This window comes from Triticum urartu, chromosome 6 (assembly GCF_003073215.2).
Source record: "Triticum urartu cultivar G1812 chromosome 6, Tu2.1, whole genome shotgun sequence".
NCBI lineage: Eukaryota > Viridiplantae > Streptophyta > Magnoliopsida > Poales > Poaceae > Triticum > Triticum urartu.
Genome location: NC_053027.1, coordinates 50,796,135 through 50,815,986, shown reverse-complemented (window position 1 = coordinate 50,815,986; position 19,852 = coordinate 50,796,135). Strand labels below are relative to the sequence as shown.

The 19,852-nt window shown below is 45.5% G+C and overlaps 2 protein-coding genes across 3 annotated transcripts; both read left to right on the top strand.

Annotated features, from left to right (window-relative positions):
* The first annotated feature begins 7,083 nt into the window (after nucleotides 1-7,083).
* On the top strand, nucleotides 7,084-9,084 carry LOC125517576 (polyubiquitin). 2 transcript variants are annotated; one of them, XM_048682783.1, is made up of 2 exons: nucleotides 7,084-7,241; nucleotides 7,995-9,084. In XM_048682783.1, exon 2 carries the CDS (start codon nucleotides 7,995-7,997, stop codon nucleotides 8,910-8,912), a length of 918 nt encoding a protein of 305 aa, XP_048538740.1. In that variant the 5' UTR covers nucleotides 7,084-7,241; the 3' UTR covers nucleotides 8,913-9,084. The 2 variants fall into 2 exon arrangements, with proteins under 2 accessions (XP_048538740.1, XP_048538741.1); XM_048682784.1 differs by lacking the exon at nucleotides 7,084-7,241 and adding an exon at nucleotides 7,264-7,481.
* A 6,698-nt stretch (nucleotides 9,085-15,782) lies between these two features.
* On the top strand, nucleotides 15,783-16,748 carry LOC125515119 (18.9 kDa heat shock protein-like). The gene has a single exon (XM_048680546.1). The coding sequence runs from the start codon at nucleotides 15,851-15,853 to the stop codon at nucleotides 16,403-16,405; it is 555 nt and encodes a 184-aa protein (XP_048536503.1). The 5' UTR covers nucleotides 15,783-15,850; the 3' UTR covers nucleotides 16,406-16,748.
* Nucleotides 16,749-19,852: the final 3,104 nt, after the last annotated feature.

The window sequence follows — 19,852 nt, the reverse complement described above, 5'->3', positions numbered from 1 at the left end:
GTATCAAATACCCAGGTGCTACTGCGAGCATTAGTAAGGTACACATCAATAACATGTATATCACATATACCTTTGTTCACCTTGCCATCCTTCTTATCCGCCAAATACTTGGGGCAGTTCCGCTTCCAGTGACCAGTCTGCTTGCAGTAGAAGCACTCAGTTTCAGGCTTAGGTCCAGACTTGGGTTTCTTCTCTTGAGCAGCAACTTGCTTGCTGTTCTTCTTGAAGTTCCCCTTCTTCTTCTCTTTGCCCTTTTTCTTGAAACTAGTGGTCTTGTTGACCATCAACACTTGATGCTCCTTCTTGATTTCTACCTCCGCAGCTTTCAGCATTGCGAAGAGCTCGGGAATAGTCGTATTCATCCCTTGCATATTATAGTTCATCACGAAGCTCTTGTAGCTTGGTGGCAGTGATTGGAGAATTCTGTCAATGACGCAATCATTTAGAAGATTAACTCCCATCTGAATCAAGTGATTATTATACCCAGACATTTTGAGTATATGCTCACTGACAGAACTATTCTCCTCCATCTTGCAGCTATAGAACTTATTGGAGACTTCATATCTCTCAATCCGGGCATTTGCTTGAAATATTAACTTCAACTCCTGGAACATCTCATATGCTCCATGACGTTGAAAACGTCGTTGAAGTCCCGATTCTAAGCCGTAAAGCATGGCACACTGAACTATCGAGTAGTCATCAGCTTTGCTCTGCCAGACGTTCATAACATCTGGTGTTGCTCCAGCAGCAGGCCTGGCACCCAGCGGTGCTTCCAGGACGTAATTCTTCTGAGCAGCAATGAGGATAATCCTCAAGTTACGGACCCAGTCCGTGTAATTGCTACCATCATCTTTCAACTTTGCTTTCTCAAGGAACGCATTAAAATTCAACGGAACAACAGCACGAGCCATCTATCTACAACCAAACATAAACAAGCAAGATACTATCAGGTACTAAGTTCATGATAAGTTTAAGTTCAATTAATCAAATTACTTAAGAACTCCCACTTAGATAGACATCCCTCTAATCCTCTAAGTGATCACGTGATCCAAATCAACTAAACCATAACCGATCATCACGTGAGATGGAGTAGTTTTCAATGGTGAACATCGTTATGTTGATCATATCTACTATATGATTCACGCTCGACCTTTCGGTCTCCGTGTTCCGAGGCCATATCTGTATATGTTTGGCTCGTCAAGTATAACCTGAGTATTCCGCGTGTGCAACTGTTTTGCACCCGTTGTATTTGAACGTAGAGCCTATCACACCCGATCATCACGTGGTGTCTCAGCACGAAGAACTTTCGCAACGGTGCATACTCAGGGAGAACACTTCTTGATAATTTAGTGAGAGATCATCTTATAATGCTACCGTCAATCAAAGCAAGATAAGATGCATAAAAGGATAAACATCACATGCAATCAATAAAAGTGATATGATATGGCCATCATCATTTTGTGCTTGTGATCTCCATCTCCTAAGCACCGTCATGATCACCATCGTCACTGGCGTGACACCTTGATCTCCATCGTAGCATCGTTGTCGTCTCGCCAATATTATGCTTCCACGACTATCGCTACCGCTTAGTGATAAAGTAAAGCATTACAGCGCGATTGCATTGCATACAATAAAGCGACAACCATATGGCTCCTGCTAGTTGCCGATAATTCGGTTACAAAACATGATCATCTCATACAATAAAATTCAGCATCATGCCTTGACCATATCACATCACAACATGCCCTGCAAAAACAAGTTATACGTCCTCTACTTTGTTGTTGCAAGTTTTACGTGGCTGCTATGGGCTTAAGCAAGAACCAATCTCACCTACGCATCAAAACCACAACGATAGTTTGTCAAATAGACTCCGTTTTAACCTTCGCAAGGACCGGGCGTAGCCATACTTGGTTCAACTAAAGTTGGAGAGACAGTCGCCCGCAAGCCACCTATGTGCAAAGCACGTCGGGGGAACCGGTCTCGCGTAAGCGTACGCGTAATGTTGGTCCGGGTCGTCTCGTCCAACAATGCCGCTGAACCAAAGTATGACATGCTGGTAGGCAGTATGACTTATATCGCCCACAACTCACTTGTGTTCTACTCGTGCATATAACATCAACATATAAAACCTAGGCTCTGATACCACTATTGGGGAACGCAGTAATTTCAAAAAATTTCCTACGCACACGCAAGATCATGGTGATGCATAGCAACGAGAGGGGAGAGTGTTGTCTACGTACCCACGCAGACCGACTGCGGAAGCGTTGACGCAACGTAGAGGAAGTAGTCGTACGTCTTCCCGATCCGACCGATCCAAGCACCGTTACTCCGGCACCTCCGAGTTCTTAGCACACATACAGTTCGATGACGATCCCCGGGCTCCGATCCAGCAAAGCGCCGGGGAAGAGTTCCGTCAGCACGACAGAGTGGTGACGATCTTGATGTTCTACCGATGCAGGGCTTCGCCTAAGCACTACAACGATATGATCGAGGTGGAATATGGTGGCAGGGGGCACCGCACACGGCTAAGGAACGATCTCAAGGATCAACTTGTGTGTCTAGAGGTGCCCCCTGCCTCCGTATATAAAGGAGCCAAGGGGGAGGGGGCCGCCGGCCAGGAGGAGGGCGCAGGAGGAGTCCTACTCCTACCGGGAGTAGGACTCCCCCCCCCAATCCTAGTTGGACTAGGATTCCCTGAGGGGGAAAGAGAGAGAGGGGGCCGGCCACCTCTCCTAGTCCTAATAGGACTAGGGGAGGGGGGAGGCGCGCGGCCACCTTGGGCTGCCCCTTTCTCCTTTCCACTAAAGCCCATTAAGGCCCATATGGCTCCCGGGGGGTTCCGGTAACCTCCCGATACTCCGGTAAAATCCCGATTTCACCCGGAACACTTCCGATATCCAAACATAGGCTTCCAATATATCAATCTTTATGTCTCAACCATTTCGAGACTCTCCGTGATCACATCCGGGACTCCGAACTAACTTCGGTACATCAAAATGCATAAACTCATAATAACTGTCATCGTAATGTTAAGCGTGCAGACCCTACGGTTCGAGAATAATGTAGACATGACTGAGACACATCTCCGGTCAATAACCAATAGCGGGACCTGGATGCCCATATTGGCTCCTACATATTCTACGAAGATCTTTATCGGTCAGACCGCATAACAACATACGTTGTTCCCTTTGTCATCGGTATGTTACTTGCCCGAGATTCGATCGTCGGTATCCAATACCTAGTTCAATCTCGTTACCGGCAAGTCTCTTCACTCGTTCCGTAATACATCATCTCACAACTAACTTATTAGTTGCAATGCTTGCAAGGCTTATGTGATGTGCATTACCGAGAGGGCCCAGAGATACCTCTCCGACAATTGGAGTGACAAATCCTAATCTCGAAATACGCCAACCCAACATCTACCTTTGGAGACACCTGTAGAGCTCCTTTATAATCACCCAGTTACGTTGTGACGTTTGGTAGCACACAAAGTGTTCCTCCGGTAAACGGGAGTTGCATAATCTCATAGTCATAGGAACATGTATAAGTTATGAAGAAAGCAATAGCAACATACTAAACGATCGGGTGCTAAGCTAATGGAATGGGTCATGTCAATCAGATCATTCAACTAATGATGTGACCTCGTTAATCAAATAACAACACTTTGTTCATGGTTAGGAAACACAACCATCTTTGATTAACGAGCTAGTCAAGTAGAGGCATACTAGTGACATTAAGTTTGTCTATGTATTCACACATGTATTATGTTTCCGGTTAATACAATTCTAGCATGAATAATAAACATTTATCATGATATAAGGAAATAAATAATAACTTTATTATTGCCTCTAGGGCATATTTCCTTCACCAATATGATCACATAGCATATACCAAGTCAATGCCTTTCCCTTCAAAGATAAAGGGAAGAACTTCTTCTTGACAGCATCCTCGGGCAAACCTGCAAGCTTAAATAATCCAAAAACTCCATCTAAATAGATTAGATGCATATCAGGATGTAATGTTCCATCTCCTGCATAGGGATTAGCCAGCAGTTTCTCTATCATACCCGGAGGAATTTTATAATAAATATTTTTGGTAGGTGCAGTAGGTTGAGGAGCAACTCTTTGTTCTTCCGGTCGGGGTGAAGATACCCCGAACAAACCCCTCAAAGGATTATTTTCCATAGCGACAAGTGACAGTAAATTTCAGCACGTAATATAAAATGTTTCCTTACCAAATTCCACTCATCAAAGGTGCTTCACTCCCCGGCAATGGCGCCAGAAAAGAGTCTTGATGACCCACAATTATAGGGGATCTATCGTAGTACTTTCGATAAGTAAGAGTGTCGAACCCAACGAGGAGCAGAAGGAAATGACAAGCGGTTTTCAGTAAGTATTCTCTGCAAATACTAAAATTATCGGTAATAGATAGTTTTGTGATAAGATAATTCGTAACGGGTAACAAGTAACAAAAGTAACTAAAGTGCAGCAAGGTGGACCAATCCTTTTTGTAGCAAAGGAGAAGCCTGGATGAACTCTTATATAAAGCAAAGCGCTCCCGAGGACACATGGGAATTACTGTCAAGTTAGTTTTCATCATGCTCATATGATTCGCGTTCGTTATTTTGATAATTTGATATGTGGGTGGACCGGTGCTTGGGTGTTGTCCTTACTTGGACAAGCCTCCCAGTTATGATTAACCCCTCTCGCAAGCATTCGCAATTACGAAATAAGAATTAAGATAAATCTAACCATAGCATGAAACATGTGGATCCAAATCAGCCCCTTACGAAACAACACATAAACTAGGGTTTAAGCTTCTGTCACTCTAGCAACCCATCATCTACTTATTACTTTCCAATGCCTTCTCCTAGGTCCAAACAATGGTAAAGTTTCATGTAGTCGACGTTCACATAACACCACTAGAGGATAGACAACATACATCTCATCAAAATATTGAACGAATACCCAATTCACATGATTATTTATAACAAGACTTCTCCCATGTCCTTAGAAATAAACGTAACTACTCACAAAGCATATTCATGTTCATAATAAAAGGAGTATTAATTATCATTAAGGATCTGAACATATGATCTTCCACCAATAATCCAACTAGCATCAACTACAAGAAGTAATCAACACGACTAGCAACCCACAAGTACCAATCTGAGGTTCTGAGACAAAGATCAGATATGAGAGATGAACTAGGGTTTGAGAGGAGATGGTGCTGGTGAAGATGTTGATGGAGATTGACCCCCTCTCGATGAGAGGATCGTTGGTGATGATGATGACTTCGATTTTCCCCTTCCGGAGGGAAGTTTCCCCGGCAGAACAGCTCCGCTGGAGCCCTAGATTGGTTCTGCCCAGGTTTCGCCTCGAGACAGCGACGCTTTGTCCCGAAAGCTTCCTCTTGATTTTTTCCAGGTCAAACCACATCATATAGCAGAAGATGAGGACCGGAGGCCTGCTAGGGGGCCCACAAGGCAAGGGGCGCACCTAGGGGTTAGGGCGCGCCCCCACCCTTGTGGCTTCCTGGTGGGGTCCCTCTGGTACTTTCTTCACCCAATGTTTTTTATATATTACAACATAATTCTTCGTAAATTTTTAGGACTTTTGGAGTTGTGCAGAATAGGTCTCTCAGATTTGTTCATTTTCCAGTCTAGAATTCCAGCTGCCGGCATTCTCCCTCTTCATATAAACCTTGTGAAATAAGAGAGAAAAAGTATAAATATTGTGCTATAATGTATAATAACAACCCATAATGCAATAAATATCAATATAAAAGCATGATGCAAAATGAATGTATCATGCGCCACCGCCGTGGGATGTCAGCGAAGCCTAATGAGGATGAACGACTCCTTGCTTGGGTCTACCGCCGGTCGCTCACAATGGCGGAGACGAACACTCGTCGCCTATGGGAAAGGACACAAAATTGCTTTGGCTTGCCACAGAGGAGTCGGAGCGTGAGGCGAAGGAGGCGGCTCGGCTCGCCAAGTTGAAGCGGCAGCGGGACCAGGTCGTCCTCCAGATGAAGGGGTTGAGCATCCTCTTCGATTCCGACGACGGCGACGATTACAACTCCACCTCCTCCTCCAACGACCAAGATCCTCCACAGCCGCGGACGCCTACAACTATGCCGACGACCGGAAGGGGAAAGGCCCGACGAGGAAGTGATGAAGACGCTCCTGCTCCTATGTTTATTGTCGTTTTTTAGTTGTTGAAGTTAAGAACTTGTCTGACGATGAACTCCGATGTTTTTAGATGATGTATAGTTCATTTATGTGCATTTAGTTGTCCGTTTGATGCCGATTTCATTGTGCGTTGTCTGATCACGTAGAGTAGCTCTTACGTTACATGTGTAGTATGTATATAAGGTGCGAGATATGAGATATGCGGGTGTGGAAAGAAAAAAAATTTAAGGCATGACCGGTCCGTGCTGACGAACGTGTCCGGGTGTTGGAGGGGTTGGAATGCTGTCCGCGGCTGTAGATGATGTATACCGTGAAACAGGCTATCGGTTTGCTTGATAGGTAAAAAAACAGTAATGTTACACGTACAGGATTATACAGGCTTTTACAGGTTGACTTGAAAACAATGTGACGTAAAAGTTTGTGATTGAATTTTAGTTGCCAAAGCAGGTCCCACCCCCTGAGAATCAGGGGCAGTGTTTAGTTTCTTGGAAAGGTCCCCGTAAGGGCCTCTAGGTGCATGTACGTTTAGCATCTATATCTATACCAATATAAAAGGACCCAAACGGGCAGATTTAATTAATCTCGGCCATCAAATCATGTCAATCCAACAACCTAAACTGCTTCAATGTCGAGTGTTCAACACGTTTAGCGTGCAGTTAATTTCATGCCAAAATAGTGCTAATTACATAATAACACGCAAAAAATATCCTACTTAATATCCGCATGCACTTAATATATTTTCAAATTAACATGCAATGCACGTACCCAGTGACTAGTTTTTGAAAAATAAAAACAAAGCGAGAAAATATATAGCAGAGGGAAAAAATAATCTTATCGGCTGGTTGTTCCCACGCCACACGTCACCGGTGCCGTAGCCTTGCGGGACTCTTCCTCCCTTCCCGTCTGACCCGGCGTCCCCTCCCCGACTACAAAATCCCCGCCCCCCTCTCCTCTCCCGTCCACCAAACAAATCCAATCCCCTCTCCGCGATCTCACCGAGAAAATCCTCGACCGATCGAAAGACAAGCCCCCCTCACGCTCCTTCAAGGTACGCGAGTTTCCGATCCCTCCGCCTTTCGATTCCGCTCGCTCTATGTTCTAGTATTGGGTAGATCTGCGGGCTGGAGACCTATTATCTGTTGATCGATTTCTGTTGATTTGATCATGCGTCGAATCATCGAGTAGATCCGCCGGTTGTTGTTGATTCGGTCCGTCTAGATGTGTGTAGCTGCGGTTGATTCCGCTCGTTTGTTGCCAAGTTTGCGTGTCGTGTTCTTGTAGAACTAAGGTGATTCTGCTCGTCTGTTATTAAATCCCCACCGCGATTATGTATGGATTATCCAGTAGATCTGCCGACCGTCGTTGGTTCGGTCCATCTAGGCTTGTGTAGCCGGTTGGTTCCGTACGATTGTTGCCAAGTTTATGCTGGGTTCTTGTAGGTTGTTGGTTCTGGATTTGTTTACCAGCTTATTCATTGTTCAGCCTCGTAGTTGCCTGTCGGTTCTACTCTGAAATTCGTGATATTGTTATTGTTGATTCTTCTACACTTTTCTAGATTGTTGTGCCCAACTTGAGCATAGATCTGCTAGAATTTAGATTAATCGTCCTTCTCACCAGGCTAAGAAAGATTGTATTGATATATCGGATTTTTGCTAGTGTAGTCTGTTTGTTCAACTTTATATTGAGATGTTTGTTGATTTGTAGCTAGGATTTCATCTCACTCTGTACTTGTTTTGTTAATGTCCTCATGTTTCCTTTTAACTGCTCCTTACTCTGGGTTTATTTTACTTTGTATTTACAGATGCAGATCTTCGTGAAGACCCTCACCGGCAAGACCATCACCCTTGAGGTCGAGTCGTCTGACACGATCGACAATGTGAAGGCCAAGATCCAGGACAAGGAGGGAATCCCGCCGGACCAGCAGCGCCTCATCTTTGCCGGCAAGCAGCTCGAGGATGGCCGCACCCTGGCTGACTACAACATCCAGAAGGAGTCCACCCTCCACCTGGTGCTCCGCCTCCGTGGAGGCATGCAGATCTTTGTCAAGACCCTCACTGGCAAGACCATCACGCTGGAGGTGGAGTCCTCGGACACCATCGACAATGTGAAGGCCAAGATCCAGGACAAGGAGGGCATCCCCCCGGACCAGCAGCGCCTCATCTTTGCCGGCAAGCAGCTGGAGGATGGCCGCACCCTGGCTGACTATAACATCCAGAAAGAGTCTACCCTCCACCTGGTGCTCAGGCTCCGTGGAGGCATGCAGATTTTCGTCAAGACCCTCACCGGCAAGACCATCACCTTGGAGGTGGAGTCCTCGGACACCATCGACAATGTGAAGGCAAAGATCCAGGATAAGGAGGGCATCCCTCCGGACCAGCAGCGCCTCATCTTCGCCGGCAAGCAGCTCGAGGATGGCCGCACCCTGGCAGACTATAACATCCAGAAGGAGTCCACCCTCCACCTGGTGCTCAGGCTTCGTGGAGGCATGCAGATTTTCGTCAAGACGCTCACCGGCAAGACCATCACCCTGGAGGTGGAGTCCTCGGACACCATTGACAATGTGAAGGCGAAGATCCAGGACAAGGAGGGCATTCCCCCGGACCAGCAGCGTCTGATCTTTGCCGGCAAGCAGCTTGAGGATGGCCGCACCCTGGCAGACTACAACATCCAGAAGGAGTCTACCCTTCACCTGGTGCTCCGCCTGCGTGGTGGCCAGTAAGTGCCTGCTCATGGCGCTGCTTCTGTCTCGTCGGTGTACTCAATGGTGTTTTCAGTTTCTGTTTTGGTCGTCTTTCTATCTCTGTTATGTTTGGTTGTGCTTACATACTTAATGATGTGAGTGGCTTTGGAGGTTGGATGATTAATAAGTGAACCCTTAATATCGTGTGTAATTGTGTTGTTCCTGCCATACTTGTTGCTATTTGTCGGCAGATTCTTGCATTGAACTGGTCATGAAGTATTGAGGAAATTCTTGGAATGTGGTCTTCTCAAGGATCTTCTCATGCTCTCTCAAATGTGGCCTTCTCATGGATCTCTTCTGATCCTGTGCATCGGTTTGTAGTTCCTCTGTCGATTTACTTAGGATCGACTCATGGAATTTTATCTATCCTTCTATTTTACCGCTGCTTTGTGACCATGAGGTCACAGGTTCAAGTCCTGGAAACAGCTTCTTATAGAAAATATAGGAAAAGACTACGTACTATAGATCCAAAGTGGTCGGACCCTTTTTTTTGGACCCTGCGCAAGCGGGAGCTACATGTACCGGGTTGCCCTTTTATTTTTCATGATAATTCAGATTTGTTGGCGAAAAAGCGAAAAAATAGGTGTCATTCCATTACAATATCATCAAGAACAATAGAAAGAACTAATATCCTGTTTTGGGATTTCGAAAGAACTAATATCCTGTTTTGGAATTTCAATTAAAATCGTTTTTATGGGTGTTTTACGTAGAAATACTATTTTTGCTTATTTTGATGATCTTGATACAGAAAAGATAAAAAGGGTTCAGGAATTGTTAAATTTATATATAAGACCCTACTCTACTATTTTTGCTTATTTTGACGATCCCTGATACAGAAAAAATAAAAAGGGTTCAGGAATTGTTAAATTTAAATATAGGACCCTAGAAGAAGAATACAGGACCTGAGAGGATGAATATGAATATAAAACCCTAGAAGAATCTAAATATGAAATCCTAGAAGACGAATACGAATATGTAACTGAGCCTTTCCCATTTTACCAAATCCTATAATTTTCTTTGTTTTCCTGTGCGTCTGATGATGCATAAGCTTGTTTGGACAAAGAAATACATATTTTTATATAGAAATACTATTTTTGCTTATTTTGACGATCCTTGATACAGAAAAGATAAAAAAGGTTCAGAAATTGTTAAATTTAGATATAAGACCCTAGAAGAAGAACTTGAGCGGAAGAGTCAGAAGACGAATATAGGATCCGAGAGGACGAATATGAATATAAAACCCTCAAAGAATATAAATATGGAATCCTAGAAGATGAATACGAATATGAAAGCTTTGAACTGTCACATAACTGAGCCTTTCCCATTTTTTTATACCGAATCCTACAATTTTCTTTGTTTATCTGTGCATCTGATGATGCATAAGCTTGTTTGGACGTATATACAAGTCCATATTATATATATACAAAAAGAGGGCTACTGTTTTCTTGGGAGGGGATATATAGGGCCGAGGTCGACAGCCAGCCCAACGAACTCATCCAAAGCAAAGGTACAGCACAGGGGCATCTGTGCTTATGTTATCATCAAGGGAAACAAGCACAGGGAAACAAGCCTTTCTTTCTTGCCCGGCCCGCGCGTCGAGGCAAGAGGGACCGCGTAGGTTTATTCATGGTGCTGGTCATTACGCTGGCTATTGAGAATCTAGTTTCTTGGTCGAAGTAAAGAAGAATTGTCACCCTCCGGTGATTGCTCCGCTGGCGGACCGCGACGGTATATAAGCTGGTCGGGTTTCACGCAAGTAAGCGAGGTGGGACTAATGAAATGGATGGGGGTGGTGATGCCAGCGCTTGTGACTGAGTCTCCGTGTGGTGGGCTTGGCTATCAGCGGGTGGATGGGCCTCCTGGTCTATAGCTGGTGATAGCCGGTCAGCACCTGGCAAAAGGCCTACGAAGCTCACATGATCAAATTTCACTTATTTGTTTTTTCCTTTTGCAAGGAAAATTTAGTTGGTCGATAAAAGGCTATCTTGCAAAACTTAGCAGGAAACATGATTGTTTGCGACGAAAATAACAGTTCTGCTGATACAATATGTCAATCTGGCAGCTTGCCTTACTGCCATTGCCTCCAAAATGGCGAATTACTACATCTCTGTACACCACCCCCCTCCCCCCTTCAAAAAAATGCCTAGTTTTTAAGAAAAAATGGCGAAAGAATAGTTCGCTTTGTGCTCACCATGCAGCTGTGTAAAAAAAAATGCCCAGTGTAGGATGGAGTATCCACATTTTGGTGTGCCATCCGGCTCACTGGTAGGGAGTGGGATGGAGTATCCACATTTTGGGGTGCCATCCGGCTCACTGGTAGGGAGTGCCGTGCAGACGAGGGCGGAGATTCTGACTGTTTGAGGCTTGTTTAGAATCAGCGACATCTCATAGATTTGATTTATCCTTTCAAATTTTTTTATTTCGGGGACACTTAGACATTTGAATCCTTTGCATTATACTCCCTCTTTCCTAAAATTCTTGTCTTAGATTTGTCTAGATACGGATGTATCAAAGGACAGAGGGAGTACATAATAAACAATTTCTGTATATGCCTTAATCCAGTGTTCATACCCAGGAGTAAAATATCTTTTCAAAAAAAAAGGCTCAAGGAAAGTCCGACTTTGTATTAACGAAGTCATCAACTAGTCAGGAATTACATCAACCAATGACCAACAACAAGCAAGAAAAAAATGTCATCTAAATATGCGGATAAACCAGGATTGTTCATCATTATTCACAAATTAAACGGTTGGTAGTGCACCCTTTAAAGAGGGTTTGACACACAATGAACTCCTAGAGCGGCGGTTGATGTCCTAGTGTGCTTGTCTTATGGGGTCCTAACACGACAACTTCCTGACTGTCTACGACAATAGGGTTTGTCCGGAGTAAGGGGCGATGACGGCGGCGCGCCTTCGGTTCGCTTCAGTGCTTGTAGTCGTCGCTGGGTGGTCCATAGATCTAAATATATATGTATTTTTACTTTGATGTGCTTTGTAATACCTTGACAGTTGATGAATAGATTGGAAATTTTTGTCGTAAAAATAAATTAAAATTACCATGTCCATCTTCTAGCAGAACAACGAGATTGAGTCTGTAAAGCCTCGTGAATCCTACACTTATGAGCCTGTCTATCTTGTTTAAAAAAAACTGTACCCTACTGCTTGAACTTCTGTACATTTCGGCCACATGATTTGTTCCTATAACATGGACTTTTGACAGGTGTAGACAGACCCAGAACCTCTACGGTGGGAGGCTGTTTATGTTCTCATGGTGTCAGCTGTTTGAATTCAATCGCAGAATCGAGTGCACATTTCGGAGCAGTATCATGCAAATGTTTGCAATTGCTACATGCTACAGTGTTAACAGTTTTCAACAACAGAAGTTCTTTTTACAATGGGTAACACAACTTATCATAGGAAAAGCTATCTCCGAAAGTAACCTCCATTAGCATCAAAGTAGCATCCTTAAAAAATGAAGGCATGCTCTGTTTGTGCGATTAATTGCGTTGCCTGAAATTATATTGTACTCCCTCCGATTCAAAATAAGTATCACAACTTTGAACCAAGGTTAGTACTCCCCTCAATCCAAAATAAATCTCGCATCTTTGAACTAAGGTTGGAGTAGCACCTTTGAAGTTCAGATCAACATCCAACCATTCCTGTCCCTAGCTCACTTTTTATATAAACTAAAGAGTAGAAATTGTATTACGTTTGTTGAAGTTGCACACTTTCAACACTACAAATTTAGGCCAAGTGAAATGCAATTCGAGGAGGTTTCCCTTAGCACTAGCGAACATTTCGTTGAAAAATCCTGAACATTTTTTAACTGGCAAATAATTTTTTTAAACGGCAAGCATTTTTTAGAACACTTTTTAAAATTTATGAACAAATTTTGGTAATAGGAGAATTTTTAAAATTACGATCAATTTTTGAGAACGTGAACATTTTTTGAAATTCCAGAACATTTTTCGATAATGCGAGCATTTTTAAAATTTATGCACAAATTTTGAAAATAAGAGCATTTTTGAAATTTCAAACTTTTTGATAAAAGAACAAACATTTTTTGAATTGCGAACAAATTTCTAAAACTAGGCCATTTTCGAAATTTCTCAAAATTTTTAAAAACCTGAAATTTTTGAAAAATAAAAAACAAAGAAAATAAAAAAAACATGAAATCAAATAATCGATCATGAACCATCTAGAAGTCCCCAAAACGGGTGGAACCTTTTAGAGGGTTCTGAAAACCGATTCTTACAACACAGTTCAATTAGTCGCTAGCCTATGCGAAATAGCGGCAATCTGCCACAGAATGGTGCAAATAGGGTTTTCCTAGGAGGGGCCGCCCTCTCATGGAGATTAAAGAGCGAAATTAGGCAAGATTGTTTCCTTGGTGCATCGATGATTGTGTGGGAAGGGGTGATGGACTCAAACATGTTGGAGACTTATGCTTGCAAGGAAGGCCTAGTGCTTGGAGAAGATCTTCTATTGAGCAAGGTGACAATTGCTTCTGACTGACGGAGGGTGATTCGATTCTAAAAAAAACTAAGAGTGATTCAAGATCTACACGCCTCGAAGCAACTGGGAGGCAATTGCATTTTTTTAGACAATGCATGAATTGATCCCGAAGGAGATCTTTACTCGCTTGACTTCTTTTCTGGCCTATGAATTTGGCCATGAGCAGCGCACTTGTAATGTGGAGGCTCCTCATAGACTTGCCTATGGCGGCTACTTTAGATCCTTGACGCCATATTTGGCTATCCAATCCCAGTTTAGCTACACATCAGTCAGCTGATTTGAATTCAGCGTCAGTTGATTTTTGAATGAAGGAAGGAGAAGGGAGGACCTCGCTGGAGAGAAGGAAGGAGCTCGCCATCATCACCCCAGTATCTATCTTATGGTTCAGCATGGGGGCGGTGGTGGACGGCGGTGGTGGGGGGCAGTGGTGTGGGATTAGCCGGAGAAAAAGCTCAGCGCAGGCAACCCTAGAGGGATGGCCAGGGCAGCGGGGGCCAGCGTTTAGGCCGGTGGTGGCTGGCGGCTCAAGGAAGGAGATGCATGAAGAAGTTGAAGAAAAACCATTGATTTTGCATCCAGCGGTTCACAGAATCAATTGATCTCAAACGAAATTTTCAGCTGACTGATTTCTAGCCACACCCGTCCAATCCTCCTCAAAATCTTTGTATCTCTTAAATTTTGCTATATGAAATAAAGGTCGTTCACCCGCAAAAAAAATTAAAGGTCGTTGTATTTTTGTTCACGATCAATTGATCTCAAATGTTTGTTCACGATCAATTTTTGAGAACGTGAACATTTTTTGAAATTCCAGAACATTTTTCGATAATGCGAGCATTTTTTAAATTTATGCACAAATTTTGAAAATAAGAGCATTTTTGAAATTTCAAACTTTTTTATAAAAGAACAAACATTTTTTGAATTGTGAAAAAATTTCTAAAACTAAGCCATTTTTGAAATTTCTGAAAATTTAAAAAAACCTGAAATTTTTGAAAAATAGAAAACAAAGAAATAAAAAAAACATGAAATCAAATAATCGATCATGAACCATCTAGAAGTCCCCAAAACGGGTGGAACGTTTTAGAGGGTTCTGAAAACCGGTTCTTACAACACAGTTCGATCAGTCGCTAGCCTATGCGTAATAGCGGCAATCTGCCACAGAATTGTGCAAATAGGGTTTTCCTAGGAGGGCCGCCCTCTCATGGAGATTAAAGAGCGAAATTAGGCAAGACTGTTTCCTTGGTGCATCGATGATTGTGTGCGAAGGGGTGATGGACTCAAACATGTTGGAGACTTATGCTTGCAAGGAAGGCCTAGTGCTTGGAGAAGATCTTCTATTGAGCAAGGTGACAATTGCTTCTAACTGACGGAGAGTGATTCGATTCTCAAAAAAAAAAACTAAGAGTGATTCAAAGATCTACACACCTCGAAGCAACTGGGAGACAATTGCATTTTTTTAGACAATGCATGAATTGATCCCCAAGGAGATCTTTACTCGCTTGACTTCTTTTCTGGCCTGTGAATTTGGCCATGAGCAGCGCACTTGTAATGTGGAGGCTCCTCATAGACTTGCATATGGCGGCTACTTTAGATCCTTGACGCCATATTTGGCTATCCAATCCCAGTTTAGCTACACATCAGTCAGCTGATTCGAATTCAGCGTCAGTTGATTTTTGAATGAAGGAAGGAGAAGGGAGGACCTCGCCGGAGAGAAGGAAGGAGCTCGCCATCATCACCCCCGTATCTATCTTAGGGTTCAGGATGGGGGCGGTGGTGGACGACGGTGGTGGGGGTAGTGGTGTGGGATTAGCCGGAGAAAAAGCTCAGCGCAGGCAACCCTAGAGGGATGGCCAGGGCGGCGGGGGCCAGCGTTTAGGCCGGTGGTGGCTGGCGGCTCAAGGAAGGAGATGCATCAAGAAGTTGAAGAAAAACCATTGATTTTGCATCCAGCGGTTCACATAATCAATTGATCTCAAACGAAACCTCTTGAATTTTGCTATATGAAATAAAGGTCGTTCACCCGCAAAAAAAATTTAAAGGTCGTTGTTATTCCCCCCCCCCCCCCCCCCCAAAAAAAAGCTAATCATCAGAACCGAAGGCCAATATGAATATGAACAAGGTGAAAAGGTGTTTTTATTCTATTCTCTTCAAAGCAAATGATTCGTATGATCTTTGGGGAAAACAAATCCTTTATCAGTGCGTGTAGCCATCGAATAATGAATCCACATCCACTAGTTTTCCACAAGGTCCTAGAGGATGGATGGCATCCATACACAGTAATAATCCGTTCATGTACCCATGCTGTCATGCATCTATAAATAGGCAAGGCAAGTAGCCCAAGGTTACATATCATCAACAAAGCTAGAAGAAGAAGAAGAAAGAATCTGACAAATTAAGCTAGGCAGCATGTCGATGATCTCCAGCATGCTGGGCCGGAAGCAGCCGCCGCCGCAGCCCCAGCCGCAGCAGCACGCGGCGGCCCACAAGGCCAACGGCCACGGCGGCGGCGGGGACGAGGTCGTGGAGCCGGTGAGCATCGACATCCTGGAGCCGTTCATGGAGGCCATCTCACTGACTGCGTTCGGCGGCGGCGGCTGCCGGCCGGCGCTGGGCCTGCCGTTCTCGACGGCGAGCATGGACTGGAAGGAGACGCCGACGGCGCACGTGTTCATGGCGGACGTGCCGGGCCTGCGGCGGGAGGAGGTGAAGGTGGAGGTGGAGCAGGAGCGGGTGCTCCGGATCAGCGGGCAGCGCGCGCGCGCCGCCGAGGACAAGGGCGACCGGTGGCACCGCGTGGAGCGGAGCGCCGAGAAGTTCGTGCGCACCGTGCGCCTGCCGCCCAACGCCGACGTGGACGGCGGCAGCGTCCACGCCTCGCTCGACAACGGCGTGCTCACCATCACCATCCCCAAGGACGACGGCAAGAAGGCCTACGGCAGGATCATCCCCATCACCAACTAATGACCAGCCACGTGCATGCACCATCAACTCAATCAATACTACGTACTATACGTATCACCACTGCTTAATTATACTTTACTAAAGAGAACCGTAAGATGCCGGAGATAAGCCCGGCCGCGTGTGTATGTGCTCAGCTGGAATTCCGGAAGATTTCCGTCAATTATACCATAGGCACACTCAATCCCGGCGTCTGCAAGTTGATGCACACAACCATCCCACTCTCTAGTGGGTTATAGGCTATACAACTGAGATATGAGATATGACTCCAAATAACCAAATGTATATGTAGCAGCAGCTGTGAAAACATATCTATATATTTGTGTTGGGTTATTAATCTGAAAAAGGGTTTCCCCGCTTTATATATTATATAAAAAGAATACATCCAAAGCATCGATACAAACGCACACCACACAAACCCAAGGCGAGGTACAAGGAAACCGTGCAACGAAACACACCCTCAACGACAACCAAGCACCTACAAGATGTGCAAAAAAGGGTCCGCTTAGCATCGACGGAGACTGCCAAGAGCAATCGTCCGAGAGGGTATGTGACGAACCACGCCGGACCGAGGGACGATGCCTCCAAGAAGGGTACGACCACAGAATGTCGCCTCCTTTTGATCCGAAGATCAAATTTTCACCCGGAGCGAGACGAAGGAGAGTGAGGACCACAACGTAGCCTACAAGGAGGAACATAACATCCGCGAATGCCGCCACCGTCGGCCGGTGCACGAACTGGACAGGTGATGAACCCAGTGCTTCAATCCCTTCGTCGCATCCCCGATCCGCCAACCACTCGCAGCCATGACTGCGCGCCCGCAACCAAGACGCGCAGTTCGCCCACGACATACGCGCCTCCCGCCGCCAGGACCGCCGCACTGCCACCAGACCACCGCGACAGCCACCAAAGAGCACAACTTTGACCAAATCTATGCCCCCAGCCGACTCCGAAGTCACCGACGGACACCTTGCCACGAGAGGAACCATGGCCATATGCCGGTCCAGGGAAAGGGGGAGGTGACGGAGCAGCCCAAGGCCAAGATCGGCGACGGGGCACACGGAAGCGCCCCCGTCCACTAGCCAGCCCCCCCTAAACCACGTTCGCCCCCGAAACCACAGGCTTGGACCAGCCGGAGCGCACCGGCCGCTGCTGCACACCGAAGAAGGTGAAGGGGAACCAGATCGTGCGCTGTCGCGCCTAAGGGAAGCCAGCAGGGGGTCTTCCCGTGCTGAGCACCACCGTTCCACCGCAAAGGGCCTTGCTGAACGGGGACGCCCACCGCCACCGCTGCTGCGCCCCCCTCCCCCACCAGGGCCACCGTTCCGCCGCAAAGGGCCTTGCTGAACGGGGACGCCCACCGCCACCGCTGCCGCGCCGCCCCCCCCCCCCCACCAGGCCACCGAGAGAGGGCCGCCCGCGACCCGGCCGAACTCGACCCGCAGCGCCAGAGGTGATGCCGAGGCGCTGCAGGGGAGCAGCCGCCGCCGAAACCACCCACCGACTTGCACCTCTTCCTTGACGCCTATCACGCCGCCGCCACGCCACCGTCGCTGGCCCACGCCGAAGCGCCGCTGCGCCTCCATGGCCAGCAACGAGCACCGTGTCCCGGCCCGAGAAATCCGGCTCGCGTCGATCCCCCTGCGCGAGGAGACAAGAGGGCCTCGCCGCCGCCGGCGACGATGATGGAGGGGGAGAGGATGAGGGGACGGTGGGCGGCAGCACTAGGTTAGCCTCTCGGACGCTCACGGGAGGAGGGACTTTTACCTGAATCAACTCTTCGTCGTTGGGTTATTAATATTATGATTGTTGTGTGTTTTAATATGAAAGATATGCCCTACTAAACTAATTGGCCTCCGGATCATGCTTCGCGTGATGGATGGCTATATCACATGATGCAAGAGTCGTTGCTTGGCGAACCAACCTGTGGTTGGATGGTTAGAGAAACTGTGGTATCCCCAGCCCACCAGGGTTTAATTTCTGGTGCTCGCATTTATTCCTGGATTTATTTCAGAATTTCCGGCGATGCGCATTCAGTGGGAGGAGATGTTCCCGTCAACGACGAGGCGCCTACGGTGACTTTGTAAATCTCAAGATGATATGCCGGCTCGGTCTTTCAGAGGTGCTCATAGGGGTAGGGTGTGCGTGTGTGTGTTCATAGGGGTGAGTGTATGCATGTGTATATGAGCGCTTATGTCTGTACTGATGTTAAAAAAAGAGTCGTTGCGTGGCAGATATTATGATAAACGTTTTCTCGACATTTTTTTCTCCAAAAAAATTATAAAAGGGTTGCACTTAGCAGTTTTAAAGTAAAAAAGCCGCATGAAAATGGCGTATAGGAAAAATTCAGGTTTTTGATGCTACCTATCAAATAAGCCCTCTAACAAAATTGAATTCTACAATATTTTTTATTAAGTTTATTCGATTTAAAAAGGATTGTGTTGTGTTATAGTACATAATACGTCTCCAACGTATCTATAATTTTTGATTGTTCCATGCTATATTATATTCTGTTTTGGACATTATTGGGCTTTATTATACACTTTTATATTATTTTTGGGACTAACCTATTAACCGGAGGCCCAACCCAGAATTGTTATTTTTTGCCTATTTCAGAGTTTCCCAGAAAAAGAATATCAAACGGAGTCCAAACGGAATGAAACCTTCAGGAACGTGATTTTTGGAACGAACGTGATCCAGAGGATTTGGACCCTACGTCAAGAAAGCTATTAGGAAGGAACAAGGTAGGGGGCGCGCCTACCCCCCCAGGCACGCTCTCCACCCTCGTGGGGCCCACGTTGCTCCACCGACGTACTTCTTCCTCCTATATATACCTACGTACCCCCAAACTACCAGATACGGAGCCAAAAACCTAATTCCACTGTCGCAACCTTCTGTACCCATGAGATCCCATCTTGGGGCCTTTTTCGGAGCTCCATCGGAGGGGGCATCGATCACGGAGGGCTTCTACATCAACACCATAACCTCTCCGATGATGTGTGAGTAGTTTACCTCAGACCTTCGGGTCCATAGTTATTAGCTAGATGGCTTCTTCTCTCTCTTTGGATCTCAATACAAAGTTCTCCATGATTCTCATGGAGATCTATTTGATGTAATCTTCTTTTGCGGTGTGTTTCTTGAGACCGATGAATTGTGGGTTTATGATCAAGTTTATCTATGAACAATATTTGAATCTTCTCTGAATTCTTTTATGTATGATTGGTTATCTTTGCAAGTCTCTTCGTATTATTAGTTTGGTTTGGCCTACTAGATTGATTTTTCTTGCAATGGGAGAAGTGCTTAGCTTTGGGTTCAATCTTGCGGTGTCCTTTCCCAGTGACAGTAGGGGCAACAAGGCACATATTGTATTGTTGCCATCGAGGATAACAAGATGTGGTTTATATCATATTGCATGAGTTTATCGCTCTACATCATGTCATCTTACTTAAA